Source organism: Ascaphus truei, chromosome 6 (genome assembly GCF_040206685.1).
Source record: "Ascaphus truei isolate aAscTru1 chromosome 6, aAscTru1.hap1, whole genome shotgun sequence".
NCBI lineage: Eukaryota > Metazoa > Chordata > Amphibia > Anura > Ascaphidae > Ascaphus > Ascaphus truei.
Window position 1 is genome coordinate 62,179,861 of NC_134488.1, and position 25,246 is coordinate 62,205,106.

Below are 25,246 nucleotides of genomic sequence, written 5' to 3' on the forward strand. Positions count from 1 at the left end.
AGGGGTAACTTAGTAAGAACACTTTGGTCAAAGTGCATGGACCCTATTGGAATCCCAGTGTATTTTTGTGACCTTGGGCAAGTCACTTTATCTCCCAGTGCCTCAGTCACCAAATAAGATTGTAAGCTCTTCGGTTCAGGAACTCATGCTGACACTGCATGGGAACTGTGCCAGTGCTATATGTAAATAATGCTATTATTATTACTAATATTATTAATATTATACAAGAATTAACACCAAATTAAAATAGTACTAGATTCAAACTCATTACTTCCAAACTTATGCAAGCATTTCATTGTATGATTTTTTGCTAGCACTGCTGCAATATAACCATTTGTAATCCATCTGAAGAGACCATGTTATATCTCCTGTATCTCTGCCTTTCCTACCTGGGGGTGGAGATGTACTGAGGGTCTGGATTGGGTTCATAGTCGCCAAACAGCTCCTTCGGGTCATCTGCAAAAGGACCAATTACCTATAAGGGGGAAAGACATGATGGGCAGGTTAGTTTTTGGGTTGGCAGTAAGTAACAGAAGAGTAGGATGTACATGGGTTACCCTGGGTTGAGATATGTTGATGGGTGAAAATGATCTCTGGTGGTGCTAATTCCAAGTATCCCTCCCGTGGTGCGGCGCTCTGGCTTGCTGCCATTTTTTTCTTCCTCCCTGCTGGCAATGCAGCTCTCCTAGGAAATGGGATATTCTATTGTGGGGGGAAATATCAACTCTGACTGTGCCACTTGATCCACTTATCCGGAGTGCAGACGTGTCATTCAGTGTGCACTATGTACGCCAGTATTTCTGTGTACCTCCCCGAGATGGCAGACCAGCACCCATACAGGCAAAATGATGTCCCCTGCATATAAGAAGTATATAAGCATGTGTGTATCGGTGTGGGGGTACACAGTGGTGGATTTCCATTAGGCCTGGGCGGCAAAAATGTCTGCCCCCCATATACATTTGCCGCGCTCTTGAGTTAATCGGGTGTAATGGGAAGGCACTTACATGTGGCGGCCGCCTCCTTGCTGCCGCGCTCCTCCTTTCGAATCGCACCATCAAATGATGCTGAGGACATCACCAACATGACGTCACACGGTGTCACGTTGGCGACGTCACATGGAGTCATTTGATGCTGTGATTCAGAAGGAGAAGGAGGGCAGCAGCAAGGAGGCGGCCACCACAGCTACGTGCCTAGGAGCGGCAGATTTTCAAAATCCGCCGCAGGGGGTACATGTGTAAATCTGTGCATATCAGTGTGCCTGTGTTTAGACTGCATCAGGGTGTGTGTGTATCAATGTGTTAATGTAGGTATACCTTTATATAACACCATCCATGCACATAGCGCTTCACAGCAGTAATACACGTGACATAATAGGAATTACCGCTTCATACATTAAAGTAGACAGTATCGGATTTTAAAAAATCCCGCCCTTATGCCGCCCTCCTCTTCCGTGTCAACGCGATGCCGCGTGACGTCATGTTACCGGCCGCGCATGCGCGATCGGCACTTGCATGCGTACGAGCAACTGGCAAGCGCCAATCGCGCATGCTGCCCCCAAATTTTATCGTCTTAGGCCCGGGACTATCGGGCCTAGGGAAATCTGCCACTGAAAGTAGACATTAAGAAAAGGGGTCTCTGCCCTGAAGCACTCAGAATCTACGTGAGGGTTTGAGAATGGCTCTTTCTGGCCTATCTGGCAGCTAAGCAGTGAGTGTTAAATGTGTTACTGCGAGTGTTACTGTGTTACTGCGAGTGTTACTGTGTTACTGCGAGTGTTACTGTGTTACTGCGAGTGTTACTGTTACTGCGAGTGTTACTGTGTTACTGCGAGTGTTACTGTGTTACTGCGAGTGTTACTGTGTTACTGCGAGTGTTACTGTGTTACTGCGAGTGTTACTGTGTTACTGCGAGTGTTACTGTGTTACTGCGAGTGTTACTGTGTTACTGCGAGTGTTACTGTGTTACTGCGAGTGATATTGTTGAGTGTAATTGTGTTCATTTCTGTCTTTGTGTATCAGTGTGTTAATATGTGTGTGTATGTCAGTGTGTACTATGTTTATATCAGTGTTAACATATGTGTACTCTGTAAACATTACAGTGTGTGTACAGTATGTGCACCAGTGTGTTAACGTGTGTATGTGTACCAGTGTGTTAACGTGTGTATGTGTACCAGTGTATTAATGTGTGTATCACTGTGATAACGTGTATGTCATTGTGTTTATGACATTGTCTGTGTGTATCAGTGTGTTAATGTGTGTAGATCAGTGTATGCATGTGTGCAGAGTTTAAAAGAACAGCCATGTAGTGTATTTGCTGCTGTGTCCAGAACACGAAGGTCCCAGTTATACAGACACTGGCAGAGGGTTTAATGTGGCTGCTGCTAATGGGAACATCCATAGCAGAGGAGATGGGGAGAGGTGTCACGGCACCAATGCCTTTGTCTGGGACCTTCACATGCCCTGCTCTTGGTGAAGGAAGGTGATGAATAGAACTCATACCCCAATATTCTTCCCTTTAATGCTCTCCGGATCCAGAGGCAGAGTGTCTCCCATGTTCTTCAGCAAGACGAAGCTCTTCACAGCGGCCTCCACCGCGAGGTCTCTGTGTTCCTGACTCTGCACGGAGCTGAGGTCCAGAGAGCTGTATGGATTCATGTCAGGAGGGTCAAACTCTCCCAGCCGCATGCGGGTGTAGAACAAGGGGTACAGCCGCTCCTTCACAGTCTGGGAGCAGAGACAGATAACTCAGTGGAGCAAACTAAGAGGAGGACAAGTGGCCCGGTGTCCTTCCTACCAATCTGGGGGAGAAAAGGGAGGGGGGGGGGTATGCTAAAAACTTTCAGATACATTAATGGTTTCAACAAGTTGCAGGAGACAGCTTACTTAAGAGAGAAATGTGTGTCAGAATAAGAAGTCTATTTCTGAAGTGGGAGGGTGGGGGGGAAATGGAAGGGAAGGGCAGTGGATTCATGGACCAGCGAAGCAGCAGAGGTGGTAGAGGCTGATAGAGGAATTAAAAACTGCTTGAGATTGACACATGGGGATCCTAAATATGAAAAAAAAATAAAAATCACTGTTGGGTCAGAAGAAGTGTAGGTTGTAGGCAGTGATACTTTAAATTGACATGCATTAGACAAGCGGTGGCCAACTCCAGTCCTCAAGGACCACCAACAGGTCAGGTTTTCAGGATATGCCTGCTTCAGCACACGTGGCTCAATCAGCGACTCAAGACTGAGCAAACTGTGCTGAAGAAGGGACTGATTGAGCCACCTGTGCTGAAGCTGGGATATCCTGAAAACCTGACCTGTTTGTGGCCTTTGAGGACCGGAGTTGGCCACCTGTGCATTAGAGTGGAAGTGTGGAAATAAAACCGTTGCGGGCGGCTTTTGTAGGCCTGCAATATAAATCACACTTTCAACGCTGCCTTCAGTGCAGTGGATTTGAGGCCCTCGCTGCACATATGGGGTTAATCATAGCCCCTTTCGGCCCAGCTTCACTTGCGGATGTTTGAAAGATGGGATCATACAGTCCTTACCTCCATCGTGATGTTCCCACGCATCACTGCGTCTTCCACCCGCAGGAAGACGTTATCCGCCAGATTTATGGACAGCTCCAGATTACACCCAGAATTCACGGTGGCTGCAGGCCGGGGAAATGAGGGGTCCAAATGTTACAAAGAAGTGAAGTCACTAGGAGCCCTGGATTTTGCCGCCATTTCCCCAACATTGTTCATAAATATTTTCTCGTTTTTGTTAATGATTTTAGTTAGGGCCTGTAACCCTCCCTGCCCAGGGCCTGTAACCCTCCCTGCCCAGGGCCTGTAACCCTCCCTGCCCAGGGCCTGTAACCCTCCCTGCCCAGGTCCTGTAACCCTCCCTGCCCAGGGCCTGTAACCCTCCCTGCCCAGGGCCTGTAACCCTCCCTGCCCAGGGCCTGTAACCCTCCCTGCCCAGGCCCTGTAACCCTCCCTGCCCAGGTCCTGTAACCCTCCCTGCCCAGGGCCTGTAACCCTCCCTGCCCAGGGCCTGTAACCCTCCCTGCCCAGGGCCTGTAACCCTCCCTGCCCAGGGCCTGTAACCCTCCCTGCCCAGGGCCTATAACCCTCCCTGCCCAGGGCCTGTAACCCTCCCTGCCCAGGGCCTGTAACCCTCCCTGCCCAGGGCCTGTAACCTCCCTGCCCAGGGCCTGTAACCCTCCCTGCCCAGGGCCTGTAACCCTCCCTGCCCAGAGCCTGTAACCCTCCCTGCCCAGGGCCTGTAACCCTCCCTGCCCAGGGCCTGTAACCCTCCCTGCCCAGGGCCTGTAACCCTCCCTGCCCAGGGCCTGTAACCCTCCCTGCCCAGGGCCTGTAACCCTCCCTGCCCAGGCCCTGTAACCCTCCCTGCCCAGGGCCTGTAACCCTCCCTGCCCAGGGCCTGTAACCCTCCCTGCCCAGGGCCTGTAACCCTCCCTGCCCAGGGCCTGTAACCCTCCCTGCCCAGGGCCTATAACCCTCCCTGCCCAGGGCCTGTAACCCTCCCTGCCCAGGGCCTGTAACCCTCCCTGCCCAGGGCCTGTAACCTCCCTGCCCAGGGCCTGTAACCCTCCCTGCCCAGGGCCTGTAACCCTCCCTGCCCAGGGCCTGTAACCCTCCCTGCCCAGGGCCTGTAACCTCCCTGCCCAGGGCCTGTAACCCTCCCTGCCCAGGGCCTGTAACCCTCCCTGCCCAGGGCCTGTAACCCTCCCTGCCCAGGCCCTGTAACCCTCCCTGCCCAGGGCCTGTAACCCTCCCTGCCCAGAGCCTGTAACCCTCCCTGCCCAGGGCCTGTAACCCTCCCTGCCCAGGGCCTGTAACCCTCCCTGCCCAGGGCCTGTAACCCTCCCTGCCCAGAGCCTGTAACCCTCCCTGCCCAGGCCCTGTAACCCTCCCTGCCCAGGGCCTGTAACCCTCCCTGCCCAGGGCCTGTAACCCTCCCTGCCCAGGGCCTGTAACCCTCCCTGCCCAGGGCCTGTAACCCTCCCTGCCCAGGGCCTGTAACCCTCCCTGCCCAGAGCCTGTAACCCTCCCTGCCCAGGCCCTGTAACCCTCCCTGCCCAGGGCCTGTAACCCTCCCTGCCCAGAGCCTGTAACCCTCCCTGCCCAGACCCTGTAACCCTCCCTGCCCAGGGCCTGTAACCCTCCCTGCCCAGGGCCTGTAACCCTCCCTGCCCAGGTCCTGTAACCCTCCCTGCCCAGGTCCTAAGGAGTTTACATCAGATAGTCTCTAGATTTGGCTTGTATAGTGTATTACCTTGCCAGGGTGCTGGGTCTGTGCAGGTGGGTGTTGAGGTTAAACAGATGGGCGCTAGGAACTTTATAGTTACAAACAGGACAGGCTTTATTTAGAGTTTGAGGATGAACAACTTCCCCAGGTGCATTACTGCATTCCTGGAGAGACACATGCTTAGAAAAGTTGGGGTAGTTAATTAGTCACAAAAGACAATGATGACCAATGCTACATCCAGGGGGTGCCCCAGCTCTTCAGACCTCGCTCATCCCCTCCTCGCTTACACCCATTTATACTGACTTCTCATATATCATACTCACCCAATTACCCACATATATCCATCGTCTCACACAGCACTCCCCCGGTCTCAATCACACACCCCACAGTCACCCTTCCTTCTCTTACTTACACCATACACCTTCTCTCGTCCCACAAAAAGCATTAAACTCCTTCACACTCATCAAACAGCTATTGCTACCCCGCACACACTATCACACAGCTATTACTACCCCACACACAGTCATCACACAGCTATTACTACCCCACACAGCTATTACTACCCCACACACACTTATCACACAGCTATTACTACCCCACACACACTCATCACACAGCTATTACTACCCCACACACACTCATCACACAGCTATTATTACCACACACACATCACACTCCCCCCCCCCACACACATACAAAGCCATCACACTCCACACACACGCACACACACATACACACACACACACACACACACAAAAAGCCATAACCCCCCACACACAAAGCCATCACCCCCCACGCACAGACAAAGCCATCACACTCCCACACACCCAAGCACAGCCATCACCCCCCCAACAAACTCCCCCACACACAAAGCTATCGCACACACACACACACACACACACACACACACACAGCCATCACCCCCATGCACAGACAAAGCCATCACACTCCCACACCCATGCACAGCCATCACCCCCTCAACAAACTCCCCCACACACAAAGCTATCGCGCACACACACACACACACACAGCCATCACCCCCATGCACAGACAAAGCCATCCCACTCCCACACACCCATGCACAAAGCCATCACTCCTCCCCCCCCCACACACACAGAGCCATCACCCTCCCCTACACACACACAAAGCCATCACCCCCCCCCCACACACAAAGCCATCACCCTCCCCTACACACACACAGAGCCATCACCCCCCCCACACACACAGAGCCATCACCCCCCCCCCCACACACACACAAAGCCATCACCCTCCCCTACACACACACAGAGCCATCACCCCCCCCCCACACACACAAAGCCATCACCCTCCCCTACACACACACAGAGCCATCACCCCCCCACACAAGCCATCACACACCCCACCCACAAGACATCCCGCTCTCCTTCCCACCTCACACACACAAAGTCATCACATCCCCTCACACAAAGCTATCACACCCCCCACACACACACAAAGCCATCACCCCCCCCACACACACAGAGCCATCACCCCCCCCACACACACACACACAAAGCCATCACCCTCCCCTACACACACACAGAGCCATCACCCCCCCCCCACACACACACAAGCCATCACACACCCCACCCACAAGACATCACGCTCTCCTTCTCACACACAGCCCGCACTCCTTTCCTATCACCTTCCCACACACCTCAAACATATCAGCTGCTCAGTGGGAATGTCCTGCAATGTTTGGAGATGAAGAGGCTCCTCTCTCTCTCTCTGTGCCGGGCAGAGAGGGGAGAGGCGGATGGCAGCTTCTACGTCTCCAGACACCAGGCAGCGCAGGACATGGCTCACTGACCAGTGAGATGTATTTTTCCCCTGGGGCTGGAGCACCTTTGGCAGAAGATCATGGCACACAAAGGCTCCCCGGCACCCTGGTTGAGAAACCCTGTTATTGACTAATCCACTTGACCTTGCTCTTTTTTACCCCCATAGCCTAATTATTTCTGGTTTGCAATCACTAGATTTCGCCGATTAATCATACTACAGGCATACCCCGCTTTAAGTACACTCACTTTAAGTACACTCGCGAGTAAGTACATATCGCCCAATAGGCAAACAGCAGCTCGCGCATGCGCCTGTCAGCACGTCCTGAACAGCAATACCGGCTCCCTACCTGTACTGAAGCTGTGCGCAAGTGGGGAGACTATAGAGCCTGTTACAAATGCATTATTTACATCAGTTATGCTCGTATATGACGATTGCAGTACAGTACATGCATCGATAAGTGGGAAAAGGTAGTGCTTCACTTTAAGTACATTTTCGCTTTACATACATGCTCCGGTCCCATTGCGTACGTTAATGCGGGGTATGCCTGTAATTACTTTCAACGTTTGTTACAATAATCTAAAAAATCAGGTGCTGTTTTTTTGCAATCTTCTGCATCAGTTTTACAGGCAGAAGATTGTGATAAATCCAGTTTAATTTGGGTCCTCGTACATAGACGTTACACAGGAATAGTTTCAAGACTTACCTACTGCTGTCTCCAGGAAACTACTGGTATATTTGTGCTGCCAAATGATGAATTCAACAGCTCCTTCATCGCTCACCACATAGCCCCGAAACCCCCACTCTGTGCGCAGAACATCCGACAGGAGCATTTTGTTGGCACAAGCTGGGACCCCATTCACCCTGTAAAAGGACCAGCAGGTGCCCTGCATTAACCCCTACCCATTGCAGGCACATTAGCCCACTCACTGCTGGAGGGTCTAACAATAAAACATAGAAACAACATTTGACGGCAGATAAGAACCACCCAGTCTGCTCAATCTCCCGCGTTGTGAAACCTCAGACCCCATCTGATCCTTGGCTTTATTCCATATTTAGGAATAAAATATTCCACTGCAAATACAGATACGCAACAAATAGAACTCTGCAAGTTACAAGACTGTTTGCATAAGATAGTATGTTTTGGGCTTGGAATCAGTTTAGCTGTCCAGCAAAGTTGAGTTAGTTTCCCTATAGGGAATAGGTTTTTATTTTATGATTTAGTTTGGCCTTAAAGGGACAGGATCCCTATTGTTTAGTTCTCTTCTGGTTAATAAACCAACCCGGTTAAGCTTAACACTCTGTCTAAAGCATCTTACTGACCTCGCCTACAGGTCGCTCCGTCACAGAGACATTGATACACAACAACCTCAGTGCCTGAAAGAAAGCTGCCCTGAGCTTATATGGAATGGAGGATTTCACAAACAGAGTGAGGAGGAAGGAATATAAATACAGTTTGTAAAAAAGAATACTGCTATGGGGTACCTGTTATAGCTGCACATAACGCTGTAGCTCCCAGCTCTGACACACGCATGAAACTGTGGCAGAAAAGTCATTCTCAAATCTCTCTCTTCCACCTGCAGGAACCAAAGACATCTAAGGGATGGGGCGCTATAGATGGAAGCAAAAAAACATGTCTTATGCTTGATAAATCGGGAGCTGTATTTTTTGATTTGGTTGTGCTGAATAATGTATATATTCTATATAAAGTATTTGCTTTTATTTTTTGGGGAAAAATGGTCTGAGCCTTGCAATGAAGTGGAGGAAAGTTTCCGTGGATTTATTCATATAAAAACCATGGACAAAAAGTACTGATGCAGACACTCTTACGCGTTTCACACGCAGGGTGTTTGATAAAGCACCTTGCGTGTGAAACGCTAAAAGTGCCTGCATCAGTATTTTTTGTCCATGTTTTTATATGAATAAATCCTTTTGATCATTAAATCCCAATTTTTTTTTTGTAAGAATCAGTGCACCGGTATTTTTTCCTGTGTGGGATGTGTATTCGTTGCATTGAATTCACCTGGGAGCACCCCAGATGGGAGACGGTCCAGTGGCTTGTGAGTGTTTGTTTCAGTCCAACAACATCATGCTTATCATCAAGCCAGTTGGCTGTTATACCCTAGGAATATTATCTAACCGGCCATACGTGGAGACGCTGAGTCGCGGAGCCCGCGGGACTACATGCATCCGAGGTCCAGTCCAGCGGTTTGTGAGTGTTTTGCAGTTTGACATTATTGTGCTAGCGGTTATGCCAGTCGATGGACTGCACCTCAAGAGGATTAGTAATTAGCTACGCGTGGATTTGCTGACCTGCGGACCTGCGGGGCTATATGCGCGTTATCGTCTACCGTTCATCAAGCCGTGAGTAAACAATTTACCCTTTAAAGAGAGCTAATATTTTATTGCCACATAGACGTGGGACTAGTTCTCCTATCAACAAGAGACTTCTGAGGATTACTCTTAGAGCAGCGGAGTTTGAGCAGCTATGCTCTGTGGTTTTGCTCTTTGTAGATCAGCAACTCATTATCTAGTATTTTTAACATAATTTCTAACCAACGTTAACCACTGAAGTATCAGATTGATTAAAATAATTAATATTCCCCGCCATTTCTATTAGACAATGGATCAAAATATATGAAATCCAGTAATAGCCTAGAATAGGGAGTGATATATGCACTGGAGCAAAGTATCAGGGTAATGAGCACAGGGACAGTGCAATACAATGTTAGACCAATTATTTTCCTTGCTGCATACTCTATAAGTTCATTTAATGATAGTGTTACTGATACATTGTGTGATAGGGGTAGGCTATTGGCTCACCTGGTTTCTGCTTTACATAGCAGTCCCCTGGAGGTGTATGGCTCCTCCCGTCTGGATAGAGCCCCTACCAATTCTCCAATTAGCATAAAGGTCTATTACACTGCATGGTCAGTCTACACATCACCCCCCACTGAAGAGCAGGTGAGTGTCTACGGCTGACAGAAAGAAGAGATACAGTATGTGGAAGTATTACTATTTCACACTTGGGTATTTGTCCGCCCACGGTACACCTTTTATAATAAGGGCACTCTGGTACTGGCTTTGGCCAGCTTTTAATTGCACTAAATCACAAAAGCATATGCTTCATTTATTTAACCCGTTCAGGGAACTTTCACATATTTCACAAAGTTTAGTCCACGGGACAATAAGAAATCACAAATATTCAGGGTAGGTATCTGCTAAAGGGAGGTTACCTTGACAAGGGTGGCGGCTTCAATCATGTTTTGATGAAAAGATGCAACCAAATGACTCCTTTGTCACACAGACTTAGGTTGTGAATGTAAACATGTCACTAGAATATTTTAGCCCAAATTGGTAGGAGCGCGGGATCTGTTCTTTTGTTTTCCATCTATGTAAGGCCCATCCTTTTACCAGCAGCAAACTTCATAAAGGGAGGAGCGCGGTAACATGTACAGTCTCCCACAGTGCTATACATCCCTAAATATTGGCAAGGGCAAAATATGTGAAAAATCAATCTAAAAAGAGAATACTACTTGTATACTTTGTAAGTGTATTTGTATTGCCTCTTTTCTTGTAATAAATTGTTTAACAGTCTGCAGTATGTGGTCTGCACTTCTGTCTTCCAGATATAATACTGTGGGTCTGTGTTTTGAGCTTGATCAGATTGTGTATGGTACAGATACAAGCAGTTCGACAATATAAGAATCCTCTTATTTCACTGAGATCTTGGGACCTATGCACTATGATTTTATTTTCCAGGTTTTGTGCATCAATATTGCAGTTCTAAAAAGTAATACAAACCTTCATAAAACGTGTGCCAACTTCATACATAAACGCATACGTTTTGCTGCATCCCTCAAGTGGAATACCAGATTGATATCATTTTAATTTAAACAGAATTATGTGAATTCTTTATTTTTATAAAACTTGTATTACTAAATAATATTTGTAATAGTTATACTATGAAAATAATACATTTTGTTAACCTATGTAATGAAACGTCTGTGCTGCGACAAATAATTTTTGGGGCTGATACAGAGCATTTCAAATCCGCTCTAACACTAATAAGTCTTTTTTTGGTTTACGCCAAGTTGAAATTGGTGGACAATTTTGGCACACTTTGACATGGTTTTGTGGAGCACAGAAAGATTTAGTACATGCCATTTACATCTGTACGCCAAGCACAGTCCATTTCTGTGCGCCAAAATAAATGAAATTGTAAATTTATTCTCTACTTCATATACGTAGGAATCTTCTCCCGTACTCGGATAGATTTATCTCCTCCGCTACTTCGGAGAGATTACCCCCCGGAAGGCCTTTTTCCCACTCTTAAGGCGCTGAACAGGACATTTATTTTTGACACTGATGGCGCAGATGGAGAAAATGTGGGTTAGTACATAAGCGCACAGAAGCACAATTTCCAATGAGATTCCCCTGTACTAATTGTGTGCTAAAAAAAAGCACTTTGGGACACTTAGTACATAGGTCCCCATCAGGGCCGCCGACTGGGGGGGACAGCCGGGACAAGTGTCCCGGGTCTTGTGCCTGCGGGGGGCCTGGCGGCCGGACAAAGCAGTTGTGCCTGACCTCTCGTTGCCACCGGGCCCTATGGCTCTCCCCAGCTGTGGGCCTCCCTACTCACTAACTGTCCCACATCGTGCTGCTAGTGCGCTCTGATATCAGAGGTCACAGAGTGAGGGAGAGGCCTGTCACTGGGGAGAGCCGGGGCCCAGCAGGAACAACAGGTTGGGCCCCCCACCACCACCGGGCACGGCCAAAGACCTGACACCTGACCCAATGTAAGCGTGTGTATATATATATATATATATATATATATATATATATATATATATATATATATATATATATATATATAATGTTTTTTTTTTTATATGTATTGTTATTTAAAAAAAACAATCCCAATACATTTTTTTTTAAAATACAGTATATTGGGGTGGTTTTATATGTTGTGTTTTTAAAAAAAAAATATGTATTGTTTTTTTTTTTTAAATATGTATGGGGGGAGGGGTTATATGTATTGTTTTTTTAATATGTATTGCAGGGGTTTATTTGTATTGGGGCATTTTTTATGTATTAGGAGTTTTTTTTTTTAAATATGTATTGTTTTTTTTTTTTAAATATGTATTGGGAGTTGTTTTAAATGGATTTTTGGGGGGTTGTATGTATTTTTTATGTTTATTTGGGGGAGTGGGGGTTTGTATATATTTTGGGGGGTGAGGGTTTTTTGGTATGTATTTGGAGGGGTGGGGTATTTTGGTATGTATTTAGGGGGTGGGTTTTTTTGGTATGTAATTTGTGTGGGGGGAAGGAAATGAGTGTGAGGAGGGGGGATTGAGAGGATGGGGTAATTGACAGGGGGGAGAGTGATAGGAGTGAGAGAGTAAGAGTGAGAAAAAAAAACATGGGAAGAGGGAAGGAAATAGAGGGGGCTTGCGAGGTGGAAACAGGGGGGACTTGCAAGGCCGTCGACACGGGTGAGGAGGGGGCCTGGTCATAACTCTAGTCCTTGTCCCCGAGAAATTTGTCTGTGGCCCTGGTCCCCATGAGCCAGACTCAGCTGAGATTTCTGACACCAGTAAAACAGAAAGATAGAGTGACAGAATTTGATACATGTGGTTACAATATGTGTTTTGTCTAACTCCCCAAATCCCAAACTGACACAGGTGCAGCTAAAGAGGTGAAAACTACTGTTATACATTGACACTAAGGGCCTCATGCAGAGAGCAGCGCTATTTGAAATCTCGCCATTTTCCGGAGAAAATCGCGCTAAAAACAGCTGAAAATGGCGAGGTAGGGAAAACGCGCCATTTTTTTTTCTAATTGAAAATCTCGCCGCGCGGCTGGCGGGAAACTACATCTCGCCAGTCTGAAAAGTATCCGAATTCAGAAAGGCGCGCTCGCCATCTAGCGGCTGTTTTTGGCGCGATTTTCGTCAATTTTCTCCGCCAACTAAAGTTGGCAAGAAGCAGGAGCTCGCCGGCTATAGGGAAACAAAAAAATGCGCGATTTTTTTTTTCCCCTTTCAGCTGCGCGCATCTCCTCCTTTACAATTCTCCACATGCAGTAATGCTAAAAATAGCGGATTTCGCCCATTTCTGCATATGGAGAATAAAACTCTCCATTAAACCTACTTTTTATTCCCCTCTCCAATTTTAAAAAGCGCTGCTCTCTGCATAGGCCCCTAAAAGACATGTACAATATGCTCAGTTTCATGCAAAAGGATAATTTGTATCCCTTGGTACAGAGACACCTGGAAAGGCTATTTAAGAAAATGTGAAAGACTAGTGCAAAAATAACACCTAGTTTGTCCAAGAGGAAGTCCTTATTGACTTTAATTTGATGTTTTGTGTAAATACTGTGGGGGGATGCACCAGAAGACGATAAGAATTGCAAAAAATAAAATAAATCAGATAAGTGCCTCGTTTCTTTACCTTAGCATCAAAGCTGAACCTGGAGACGGGGATATTTTCAGGTCCTCCGTGAGCAGCGAAGTGCTTGCAGCCCGCACTGGCCTTCACATAGCGGGGGTGGTCTCCCTGCAGCCCTCTGACAAAAGCAGCAGCCAGAACCCCACTCAGGTAGGGGTCTTCTCCATAGGTCTCCTGCAGAATATTTTAGAGTGCCTTTAAATTCCGAACTATTCTACTTCAAAAAGGCATTTCTGTTATACAGCACATAGACCAAAGGGTGACACTATGATACTAGGACAGTAAGTATATTATACACTGAAGGGTTACACTGTGATACTGGGATATTATGGTCCTATAGCTAAATGAGTGTCCCTAACACCAAAATATGACCTAATAACAATGAGATAGGTTTGTCTTACAGCCCATCAAGCCTGTCCCTCACTTGAAAAAGTGGCAGTGGCACAATGGTGATCTAGTCCATTGAATCCTTACCATAGACCAGAATGTGACATGTCACATTGTGAACAGATGATGGGACTCAAAGTGCTTCAAGTTAAAATACAGCACTGTACATTGAAGTTTACAGGCACAGTTCCTGCCCCGATGAGCTTACAATCTATGTTTGCTGCCTGAGGCATATTAAGATAAAGTGTTTTACCCAAAGTCTCAAGGAGCTAATACTAGGATTTGAACCAGATTCTTCTGCTTCAAAGTCAGGGTCACTGTTTTTAAAGTCGGTGCCTTTAATCACCGAGACACTCCTTCAGCCCTAAAAATACGGGCCTAAATCTGTTCCGTCCATGAAAAGGTGACAAAGAGAAAGAAGATTCAAAGCCATTAAGTCTGAACCTTCTCCCAATAAGTGGCAGAGTGATACTGACACGAGTAACCATTGAGTATGTTCCTCCCATCAAAATGTGACAGAGACATAGAAAGAATGAAAAATGGATTCTGAGGTCTGTCCTGTCCCTCTCATTATATCACGGTTGCTCTCGAAGCAGAAATCAGCCTCTATCATTTGGTGCCAAGTCAAAGTCATAACTTATGCAGCATGAAACTCACTTGGTTCCTCCCCCACAGTGGGTGCCTCATGATATTTATCACAGGACTGAAGCAGCTGAGCCCCGTGTGGTCATCGTAGTTGCCAATGGACACAAAGTAGTTGTGTTTGGCTCGGACTTCAGTAGCCGTTGCATTAGCCACTTGGCTCACCAGCTCCGGACTGCAGACAAAAGCCGAGACAGGAGATTATGTGTGTGAACAAGCATCTTCTCACGTAATCAGAGATACAAAGAGTAGCTCACGGTGAAACGTATGTCTTTCCTTCAGTGAGCTGTCCTAGCAGCACAGTGCAGGGCATTTCTTTAAATAATAAAAGTGGCAGACCATATTAAGGAGGCCCTGGAACATTTTTAATTTTGACATTAGTATGTGACAGTGAAGATTTGTGCGTAAAGCGAAAAAAGAAAAATGTCTACAAGCTTTCTGCCTATCTATCTGGATCACAGACACAGAGGTCCACCCGTCTCTTTACACGGAATACCTGAAGGACGCTGCCAGCCCCAGTGTCTGTGGAAAGGAAGTCGCCCAGCCAGGTGCCAAAGCGTCTCCTCTCAGACACTCCGTGTTCCAGGAATAAGGCTTGACACCCAGGCGCGTGATTGGGGGAGCTGGTCCATTCTGCATCACCCCTCCTCTCGCCATCTGTGGGAGGGGGAAGCAAAGCAGAAACTCAATTTCAATTCTGGATCCAGGGGCATCTCTGTGAGTGAAGTGTATGACTGGAGTAAAGAGCAGAGCAATGAAGACTGGGCAGTGGTGGCAATGTGATGGTAGTGGGATGTGCAGAGTACCACTACTTTTCTATTTATAAACCCAGAGAACCACTGCTGTTTTTATATATACACACAGGGATTTATTCATTAAACTGCGATAGTGACAATCAGGGAACCATCACATGAAAAGGCCCATTGACTTCAATGGCAGTTTCCATGCAATAGTTCCCCAACCGGTTTAAATGTATAACCCCCTTATAATTGTCACGTATCTTTAAAGAAATAAGCAGTTTTTAAATGGTCCCTTTCTTTTTTTTGTTGTGTAAACATCGCCCCAATTTTAAATGCACTTACATTTTTGTTTCAAACAGGCATAGTATCACTACTTTTTAAAATGAATTTGAACCACTGTCGTAGTCGGGAAGGAGAGACAATTGTGACGCATGAGACAGAAATATTATTAAATCCACAATTTCCACCTTCAGAAGCTGAGCTTGTTTTAGTTTTTGTATAAACCCATTGGAACAGATGAAACTGACAGAGCGTTACCTCCACAAACCGGAGTTATCTGTACTGGCAATTCTTAAAATGTGTCGTAAGCTTGTCCCCGAAATGTGGCTTATGCATCACTTTCTCTCTTTCATATATATATATATTGTGATATCATCACTGTCCTCTAGGGGCTGAATAGGGCAGCTATAGGACTTTTGCAACGCACAGAGTTAATCTTCCCTAGAGAAAAGCAGCAGCTGAAGCTAATCAGCCTGGTTCTGAATGAACTGAATGAGGAAGTGTTTTAAAAGACACAGGAAGCTGCCAGACAGAGCGACTGTTTTCCCCAGAGAAGGGGGTTGATAGAAGTGCTCCCCAGCTGTGGAAGCTGGTACAGAGGACCTACAGAGGAGTTTCTATGGGCTCTAAGTGGGGCTGAGTTCCCCTAGAAAGAAAGGAGGAGAGACCGTGCTGAAGCAGGGACGTCTTCTCCAAAAGGACTAAGGTAACCAAAAACCCTTATTATTGTATGCAGAGACTGTGTTCCACTGTGGCATATTCCAGGGCATGTTTTTGACTTAGGAACCAGCTTAGCTGGCGATCCAGCTGGCAAGGGCTAAAGCTATGGTGTAGTCAGTTTCCCCTAAAGGGAATAGGTCTTATTTTTATGTGTTGTTTTAATTTAAAGGGCCGGTGGGCCTGTTAGCATTTGATTTAATCCCTGTAAATAAACCCCATGTAAGAGAAGTACGACATTTCCTACCTTTATTTGGGACTAAAAGATGCTACAACGTGGTGTGGGCATCACAATATATATATATATATATATATATATATATATATATATATATATATATATATATATATATATATATATATGTTGCAGACCTGTCTAAGACATGGAAATGAGCATACAGTAATATTTTCATTTGCTATATGCTTTACTGTGGAGGGTTTTTGTCACTTTTTTTTACCCACCATAACTTAACTAAGTGTGGTGAAACCTATCCCATGCTTCATTTTGCAAAGCCAGTTTAACCAACTCCACACTGATGAGACCCATTAAGGTCGAAACAGTCTGTCTGTGGGTGGGTTTACTGGCTATGCATCTTAACCCAGACTGTGCTCAAAAGTTGTGAAATGCAGCAAGCATAAGCTTATAGGGAATCATGTTATATGGTTTTTGAAGCAAAAGGTGGCACTGGAGGTGCCACCTACCTCCATACAACAAACTTCAATTTCTGAGTGCCATCTACCTCCATACTACAAACTTCAATTGGTAACAGTTGTATGGAGGTAGATGGCACCCCCCCCCCCCCAGAACTCCTCCTCACCTTTTTAACTTGGGAGGTCTTTTCACTTTGCTGCAAAGAACAGGATCTACTATGGTTCTTTCCCCTCATACAGAGGTAAAAGGAAGGGTTCACAGTGAAGTGTAGAACCTGCATTAATTTTGGTTATACCTTGACGTGGTATGCAGGCTTATGACGCTTTGGCCAAAGGGTTAACTAAATAACCAAGTAAATATTATTATTATTATTGAAGTATTTAACCTTTATACTTATTACTTTATATGTTTTGTCAATTGGATGTAGCATTGGGCACCCCTGGCTTTTGTTGTATACATTTGCCACGCTCAGTAGCACTCTTTTTGACATAAATATATATTCATGATGTGGTGGGTGTAGAAGTTTGAGCTTGCTGGGAATGTGTGTTAATTAAATTTCTAACTGGCAACAGTTGTTTGGAGGTAAGTGGCCCCTCCTCCCAGAGCTCACCCCTCCCCACCGTTTTAACTTTTTCATTTTGCTGTATGGACAGTACCTACTATGGTTGTTCCCCCTCATACAGAGGTAAAAGGGAAGGTTCACAGTGTTGTGTTAGGACCTGCAAATTTGGTTATGCCTTGATGTTGGTATGCAGGCTTATAGCGCTTGGCCAAATGGTTTAACTAAATAACAGAAGAGAGGGGATAGGGAGTGATTAACTAAATCATACTAATTGTGATATAAATGATAACTTACAATCGATAATTATCAGTAAAGGTAGGTGCAACTGTGAATTGAAGTGAATCAGAGAAACATGAGGGGTAGAAAATGTTTGTACTCCAAAAGAAAATTCACTTAAATGCACACTACTATTATTAAAATATAACTTTTAATACTAAATCCTTAAAACATATATTACCGCAACAAATAGTGTAATAAACCATAAAAATAAATTAAATGATATGCACATATGCAACAAAGTTAGCCTCTCATATATAGATATTCCAGTATATAATTGCAGCTGGAATCTTGGAGGCTAGACAAAGTGCAACCAGACAAGGTGAGCCTGAGAGCCCAACACTTCCACTCACTAGCACAGTAAATAGATTGCCAGAGTCAGCAGCAGGGATAGGGCTACTGTGTATCCATAGATCATATAAATAGCATCAGTGGAACCATTCCCTGCCAGCTACACTATTTTTAGATATATGGCTATGCTAGAGAGAATACTGGAAAAAGCACACTGTGCTAAAACAGCCCCATTACGGGGGCTGATGACATGATCACGCGCCCATTGCGTGTTTCCCTCCTACTATGGAGCTTCGTCAGGGACAATGTTGTATACATTTGCCACGCTCAGTAGCACTCTTTTTGACATAAATATATATTCATGATGTGGTGGGTGTAGGAGTTTGAGCTTGCTGGGAATGTGTGTGTTAATTCAATTTCTAACTGGCAACAGTTGTTTGGAGGTAGGTGGCCTCTCCTCCCAGAGCTCACCCCTCCCCACCATTTTAACTTGGGAGTTTTTTTTCTCATTTTGCTGTATGGATAGGACCTACTATGGTTGTTCCCCCTCATACAGAGGTAAAAGGGAAGGTTCACAGTGTTGTGTTAGGACCTGCAAATTTGGTTATGCCTTGATGTTGGTATGCAGGCTTATAGCGCTTTGGCCAAAGGGTTTAACTAAATAACAAAGAAAATATTATTATTGAAGTATTTAACTTTATACTTTTTACTCTATATATATACACAGCATTTGGCTCCCCTGTCTTTTTTTTCTGTTAAAAATGTTGTTTTTTGTTTCTTTCAAGGAGGTTCTATATTCCTAAAATCTGGTGGTATGCTCGGGTCCCTGAGAATAGAGATTATAATGTCCCAAGATGTCTTATTGCATGGTGGTAATACTAACATATTACAGATAATGACCACATAGCCTGTCAATTCTCTGGTGTAAAGAGGATACCTTTCAATGGAAAGGTCTCAGGACCTTCTTCAGGAGTGTGTTACAATACCAGCTGAAATTTTTGGTTACATTTATACAAGAAGAGACAATACCTGAAATAATTAAATATGTATCTGCTGTGATTCACTCTTTTCTGTGCTTTCCTTTGTATCTATCTAAATGATTTTGCTACTATAGTTGTATCACAGTTCATGCTATTCCTCGTAGCTACTACTCTTGCCGTCATGAAGGACTTTCCTAGTAGACCCAATGCTGTAGTATAACGGTCTTTGATATCCATGGAAGGGAATGAGCTAGCCACTTCTAAAAATGTGATTGGTTGTGGCATACAATGTTAATCATCTTGGTACATGCTGGCATTATGTAATATTTTGGAAGACCAAGCATGGACCTCCAGTGAGGGACTTTGCTGCCACAGTATGGATCTTGTAGGAATGGGTCTTAGTGGTTACATTACCTGCAGCATCATCTCTTTAAGAGTCAGCCTCCCAATCAGGTCCTTCACCCGATCGTCCCATGGCAGTGAGGGGTCCATGAAAGGATATTCTTGGCCAAGGGACACTGTGAGACTCAGCAGAACCATGGTTGCAGTCAGGATGCTGGACTGTTCCATAGCTATAGCGAGAGGCAGGGTTCACATTCACACTGCATTAAAGATTGAAGCAAGAAGATATTACAGAACCCCTCTGACTATGTAGGTATAAATCTCACTTTAAATCAGGGATCTCAAACTCAGTCCTCAAGGGCCATCAACAGGCTTGGTTATATGAATATCCCTGCTTCAGCACAGGTGGCTCAGTCAAAGACTGAGCCACCTGTGCTGAAGCAGGGATATTCATATAACCAAGCCTGTTGGTGACCCTTGAGGACTGAGTTTGAGACCCCTGCTTTAAATCCTATACACCAGACTCAGAGGCTGACTAGCATATTTCTAACTAGGGTGCAAATGTACCTTACCAGCTCAAAGACCAGACAGTCACTTGCCCTCATATATATCAACTGAATATAGAGGCATCATAAAAACAAGAACACGCATACATCTGATACATTCACCCTATGCAAACAACCAATCACATGCTGATATACACATGCCACACACACCTAATGCATTCTCTGAAAACACACACACTGACCTGCAGACACACAGACACCAGCCAGCAAAGCACTCACACACCGACTGACCAGCTCACATTCTCACACACTGACCGCACTGACTCACACTGAACAGGATACATTTTCACACTGACCAGCACGGACTCACACTGAACAGGACACACACCCACACACACAATCAGGGACTCACAGACACACACTGACCAGCACTAATTCTCACACATAACCAAGAAAGATACACTGACCACACACGCACACACTGACCAGCACAAATTCTCACACACTGGCCAGTACAGATTTACAGACAATGACCAGTACAAACTCTCTCACACCCTGATCAGCACACACTCACACTGACCAGACCAGACTCACACTGACCAGTACACACACACACTGACCAGTACAAACTCTCACACACCCTGATCAGCACACACTCACACTGACCAGACCAGACTCACACTGACAAGTACACATACACACACACACTGACCAGCACAAATTCTCACAAGTTGACCAGCACAGATTTACAGACATACAATGACCAGCACAAACTCTCTCACACCCTGACAAGCATACACTGACAGGCACACCCTCACACTGACCAGTACACACTCACACACGGTGACTAGCACTGATTCATAAACACACACTAAGGCTAAGTGCCGCTGACCGCACGCGGTGCTTGATGAGGTAAATGCTCGCTATTTAAATTTGGATGTCCCCGCTCACGCGGAGCGCGCGTGCACGGACACTCACCCACGCTTGGCGCTTGCGTAAACAAAAACCCGGTATTTGAACCGCGCTCAGCTTGCCTGCAACACCCCCGCGCGCACTTGCGAAATAGCGCGGACACCCGTCGCTCATGCTTGGAGAGCTGGTGATGTCACCACTCTCCAAGCATGAGTGCGGTCAGCTGCACAGGGGACTCAGCCTTACATTAATTAACCTTTTTCACACACTACCATGCAGGAGCCAACAGGAGGGGCTGCAGAGAGCACCGGCAGCAGAGGTGCAGCCACTTGAGCTCTGGTTGCTCACAAGCTCCCTTTATGGTCTGTAGCCATATCCCTCTGTGGATCTGAAACTGCAGTTTCATCTCTTCCTTGGAGCTGCTGGTCCTAATCTTTAAATTACCCTCCTGCCCCACAGGCCAGCCTGTCCTCTGTAAACTAACAAGGACAATCCTCAGGCTACAAAACTCTCCCTCTGCAGTTTGCTGTGCAGAGAGTAGGAGAAAATGTGTGTGTAAGTTATGGTGGGTATTTGCATGTCATTTCCCAGAATCCCTTGCTGCAGTGAAAGTGCTGTGTGCTGGGTGATAATGGTGAAAGGCGGGGTTGCAGATCTGTCTAAGACATACAAATGAGCATACAGTAATATTTCCATTTGGTGTGTGTGTGTTAATATACCCTCTGCAGTTCAAAGTGTAGGGAGTAGGAGGAAATAAATCCATGAATAGGATTGTGTTACAAGATGGCAATCAATGTTAACCCCCTCACTTCCAGTGGGGTCTGCCATGTAGCTGCAAAAAGGTTAACACTAAATGAGTTTGGCTGCAATTATAGCAAAGCCTGTGTCGCTGAAATCTATTTTTAAGTTTAACTTTAGGTCTTTGGAAACATTATAGTCGACACATTATTCGAAAGAATAAAGAAGCAGTGCTGTATGGGTCGCTCACAGAGACGTTGTACTCTGCTTAACTATAGGATGTTTAAAATATTTTTCTATGTTGCATAAATATTCTATTATAAAATCAATCCCAACAGCAATTTGAAGTATAGGATGTATGTGATAGTATCGCCTTGGTTCAGCTGCCGTAATAAGGACGTAGAGATGAGCAGTTGCATTGAAATCACACATACTGTACTGTACCTTCACACTTGTGCACTCTGTGGATCGGGAATGTGCTTCTAACAAACCTGCCTCTATTCACTTTCAGCTTCTTTCCCACATACCCAAGAGACAAACAAGTGACCAGAAGTCAGGAAATCTGGGAAGTGTAGTTTTTCCACTCTAACTCCTTGCTGTAAAGAAAAAGGTCTTGATGTTGTAACTTTCTATACAGCAACTCCTCCCAGGCTGTGCTGAAAGCGGTGTAATAAATACGGCAGGCATAAGTTTATAGAGTTCCATGTTAAAGAGGCAATCCAAAACTGCTAATTGTTTTGAGATTTTTTTTTTTTTTTTTTATATAGGATTGATGTAGGGGGTCCCCGGAGCTGAACCCCATTCATTTCAGCGGTGGCGACCCCCAGCATCTGGAGATACTTACCTCAGAATTAGGTTCCCGGAGCAGCTCTTCTCGGCCACCAGGGTTCACAATATGCTATTTAAAGATCTCGGGCCAATAGGCAGCCGTGACAGCATTGGTGCTGCTTCCTATTGGCCCATGTGATGCTGGAGCTTTAAACTTTAAAGCCCTGCTTGCTCAGGCACCTTCTTCTGAGGTATCTCCGGAATTAGGGGGTACCGTGAGTTAAAATTAATGGGGTTCAGCCACGGAGACCCCCTGCTTCAATGCTATATAAAAAAAAGTTTCAAAAACATTTTTGCCCTTGTTTCATTCCGTATTAGGAATCTTTGTCCCATTAGGTTTAATCGCTCATCCCACAACGCAGCATTAAAATATAGCACTTTCCTGGTTTAAATCATTTGAATATATATTTTGCATACACAAATTAGCATATATCCCAGGTATGTCACGGGGATGGGAGTAACGCCCCTTTTTGGTATGACCTAACATCCCTGCGTAATCTATACTTCAGCATTGCTGGCTCAATCAGTGGCTCAGTCATAGCCACCTGGGCCGTGAAGATAGGATGATTTCAAGTCGGAATAATAAAGATGTTATATTGTCTTTATACATATAAATATATTCAGCATGTAACTAGTTAAAATAAGTAATTTTAATATTAAGTTGGAAATTATATTGGAAAATTATTAGCTGCCCCTGCAAAGAGAAGAAGATAAATTGGTCTGAAGACAGGCAGGTGCAGAACGGTTTGATGTGACTTAAGAATCTATCTTGTTTTGTTAATTTCAATTTTGTATGAAACTTGGTATGTTTAATGTCTGCTGAGTTGAATAGTATATGATCATGAGTTTGGTATCAAAAGTTAGTCAGTAGTAAAAGACAATACAATAGAAATTATTGTAAGAGGTTAGGAGCATAGTTCACCCTATAGTTACTTAGTGACAGAACAAAGAGGCTTGTGTAAATCAAAGTAAATATTCTAATGTTGATGATTGACTAAGAAGATTGGGCTGACGGTGAGAAAAACAGGGATTGCTAAAATGTATAAAGTGTGTATTTGGATTTATAGAATTCAGAATCATTTCACATCGCCAATCTAAGGCTGAGTCCACGCTAGTGCTGAGCGTGCTGTGCGCGCGGCACTTGCCGCTTTTACTTCTTTTAGTCCATATGTTGATGTCCCCGCTCACGCGGAGCGTGCACGCTCGGGCCCCTACGCTCTCCCAAGCTTGGCGCTTGGGGAGAAAAAAAAAAGAGCGTTTGAAGCGCACTCAACATGCTCCCATACCCCCCCCCCCCACCCCCGCGCGCTTGCAAAATAGACAGGACACCCGACGCTCATGCTTGGAGAGTTGTTGACGTCACTGCTCTCAAGCATGAGCGCGGTCAGCGCCAGCGGGGATGCACAGGGAGGGAAAGGGCGCGCTGGCGCTTGTGCGCTGCGCCCTGCTCGGCCGGGCAATTCGTTGCCGGCTAGGCGCACGCTCGCCTGGGGGCATGGCCACGACGTCATGGAGTTGGTTCGCTCTCATTGGGCGAACCACTTGCGAGCGGCAAATTTAAATTTGCTTGCTCTGTGCGCCGAGCGGGCGCAGGCGCTTGCTCACGCTGGCTGCGATGAAACACATTGCCACCCTGGACGAGGCCTTAGAACAACCAAGCTACGGATTCTCCACTCAATAACTACATTCTATATGTGTGCCTGAAAACCTGATGTAACGAACTGAAAGGATGCTTTCAAAGATGTTTTCTACTGTCTCTGAATAAATTGAGAAAAGAACTGGACCATGGACTATTTGATATATATTGAAAGGTGGGACATTTATTTGCACCCATCTAATTAAACAAATCTTCAGGCTGGGGACTGGAGTTCAGCACCCCTGTCTTAGCCAATCCCATATAGATTAATAAACGCGTTTGAACGAAGTAGAAAGAAGATGGAGAGATGAGAGAGAAACGCTGAAAAAGTATTTTCCGGGGCTGAAAATGTGTTGATTTCAGCTCTGGGGACACCCTGTTCCCGACATACGTTCCTCGGATGGGGGTGCCGGTATGTCTGTGCAGTTTAAAGCTCCTGCTTCACGTGGGCCAATAGGAAGCCGCAAAGGACGAAGTCACAGCTTCTATTGGCTCACAAGATGTGGGACATTTAAGCCACCGTTTCAATAGCCCCAACGACCCCCTTCCGAGGTTATTATCTCTGGAATCAGGGGGTCCTGGGAGCGGAAATTAACGACCCCCTGCTTCATACTAAAAAAAGTGTCGCCAGCAGTGGTTCTTTAAATTGGGTTAGTGAGATTTGACGATACAAGTGAGCACTTAACAAGTCGATAACTTACCTCCTCCTTAAGTCAATAACCGACCTCTGTGGGTCTGGAACCACGTGTCTTTCTAACACTAGAACTACAAAATGTGGGTCAGGTCTTTGATACAATAGCACCAGGTAATGTACCCACAACATGACTGAAAATGTAACAATTTAGAGGGAGTCTGATATATTGAAGACAACAGCATACTGTTTAAACATTTCACCTTCTTATCACAAGAGGGCAGTCAGTGAATTAAACATTTCTGGGGTCAGCATGCTTATTTCTACAGCACAGCGAGACAGCACGCAGTTCACAATGTACATTATAACATAGCGCAGCAATCATACCTAAAGCAGCAATCCGGCTTTTTTTTTTTTATATATATATTATTTATTTATAAAATATTTTACCAGGAAGTAATACATTGAGAGTTACCTCTCGTTTTCAAGTATGTCCTGGGCACAGAGTAAAACAAATAATATATGGTTACACATACAGTTACATAAATGAACAGGGTATACATTATATACAAGACATTGCGTGCACAGTTAAAGAAAATATATATTATGGGTGTATGAAACCGTTACAGACCAGAT

General features: G+C 45.5%; 1 protein-coding gene across 2 annotated transcripts in view; it reads right to left on the minus strand.

The window, feature by feature from the left end:
* LOC142497136 (uncharacterized) overlaps positions 1-22,117 on the minus strand; it is a 34,134-nt gene extending 12,017 nt beyond the window's left edge. The window contains exons 1-10 of one of the 2 annotated variants that reach the window (XM_075604549.1): positions 21,960-22,117; positions 19,432-19,619; positions 15,017-15,177; positions 14,536-14,695; positions 13,495-13,665; positions 8,525-8,616; positions 7,746-7,903; positions 3,535-3,638; positions 2,499-2,723; positions 390-475 (exon numbers count right to left, since the gene is read on the minus strand). In XM_075604549.1, the coding sequence (XP_075460664.1) occupies positions 390-475; positions 2,499-2,723; positions 3,535-3,638; positions 7,746-7,903; positions 8,525-8,616; positions 13,495-13,665; positions 14,536-14,695; positions 15,017-15,177; positions 19,432-19,587 (1,313 nt within the window). In that variant the 5' untranslated portion in view covers positions 19,588-19,619; positions 21,960-22,117. The remainder of the gene's footprint in view (positions 1-389; positions 476-2,498; positions 2,724-3,534; positions 3,639-7,745; positions 7,904-8,524; positions 8,617-13,494; positions 13,666-14,535; positions 14,696-15,016; positions 15,178-19,431; positions 19,620-21,959) is intronic. The other variant, XM_075604550.1, reaches the window with a different exon arrangement.
* Positions 22,118-25,246: the final 3,129 nt, after the last annotated feature.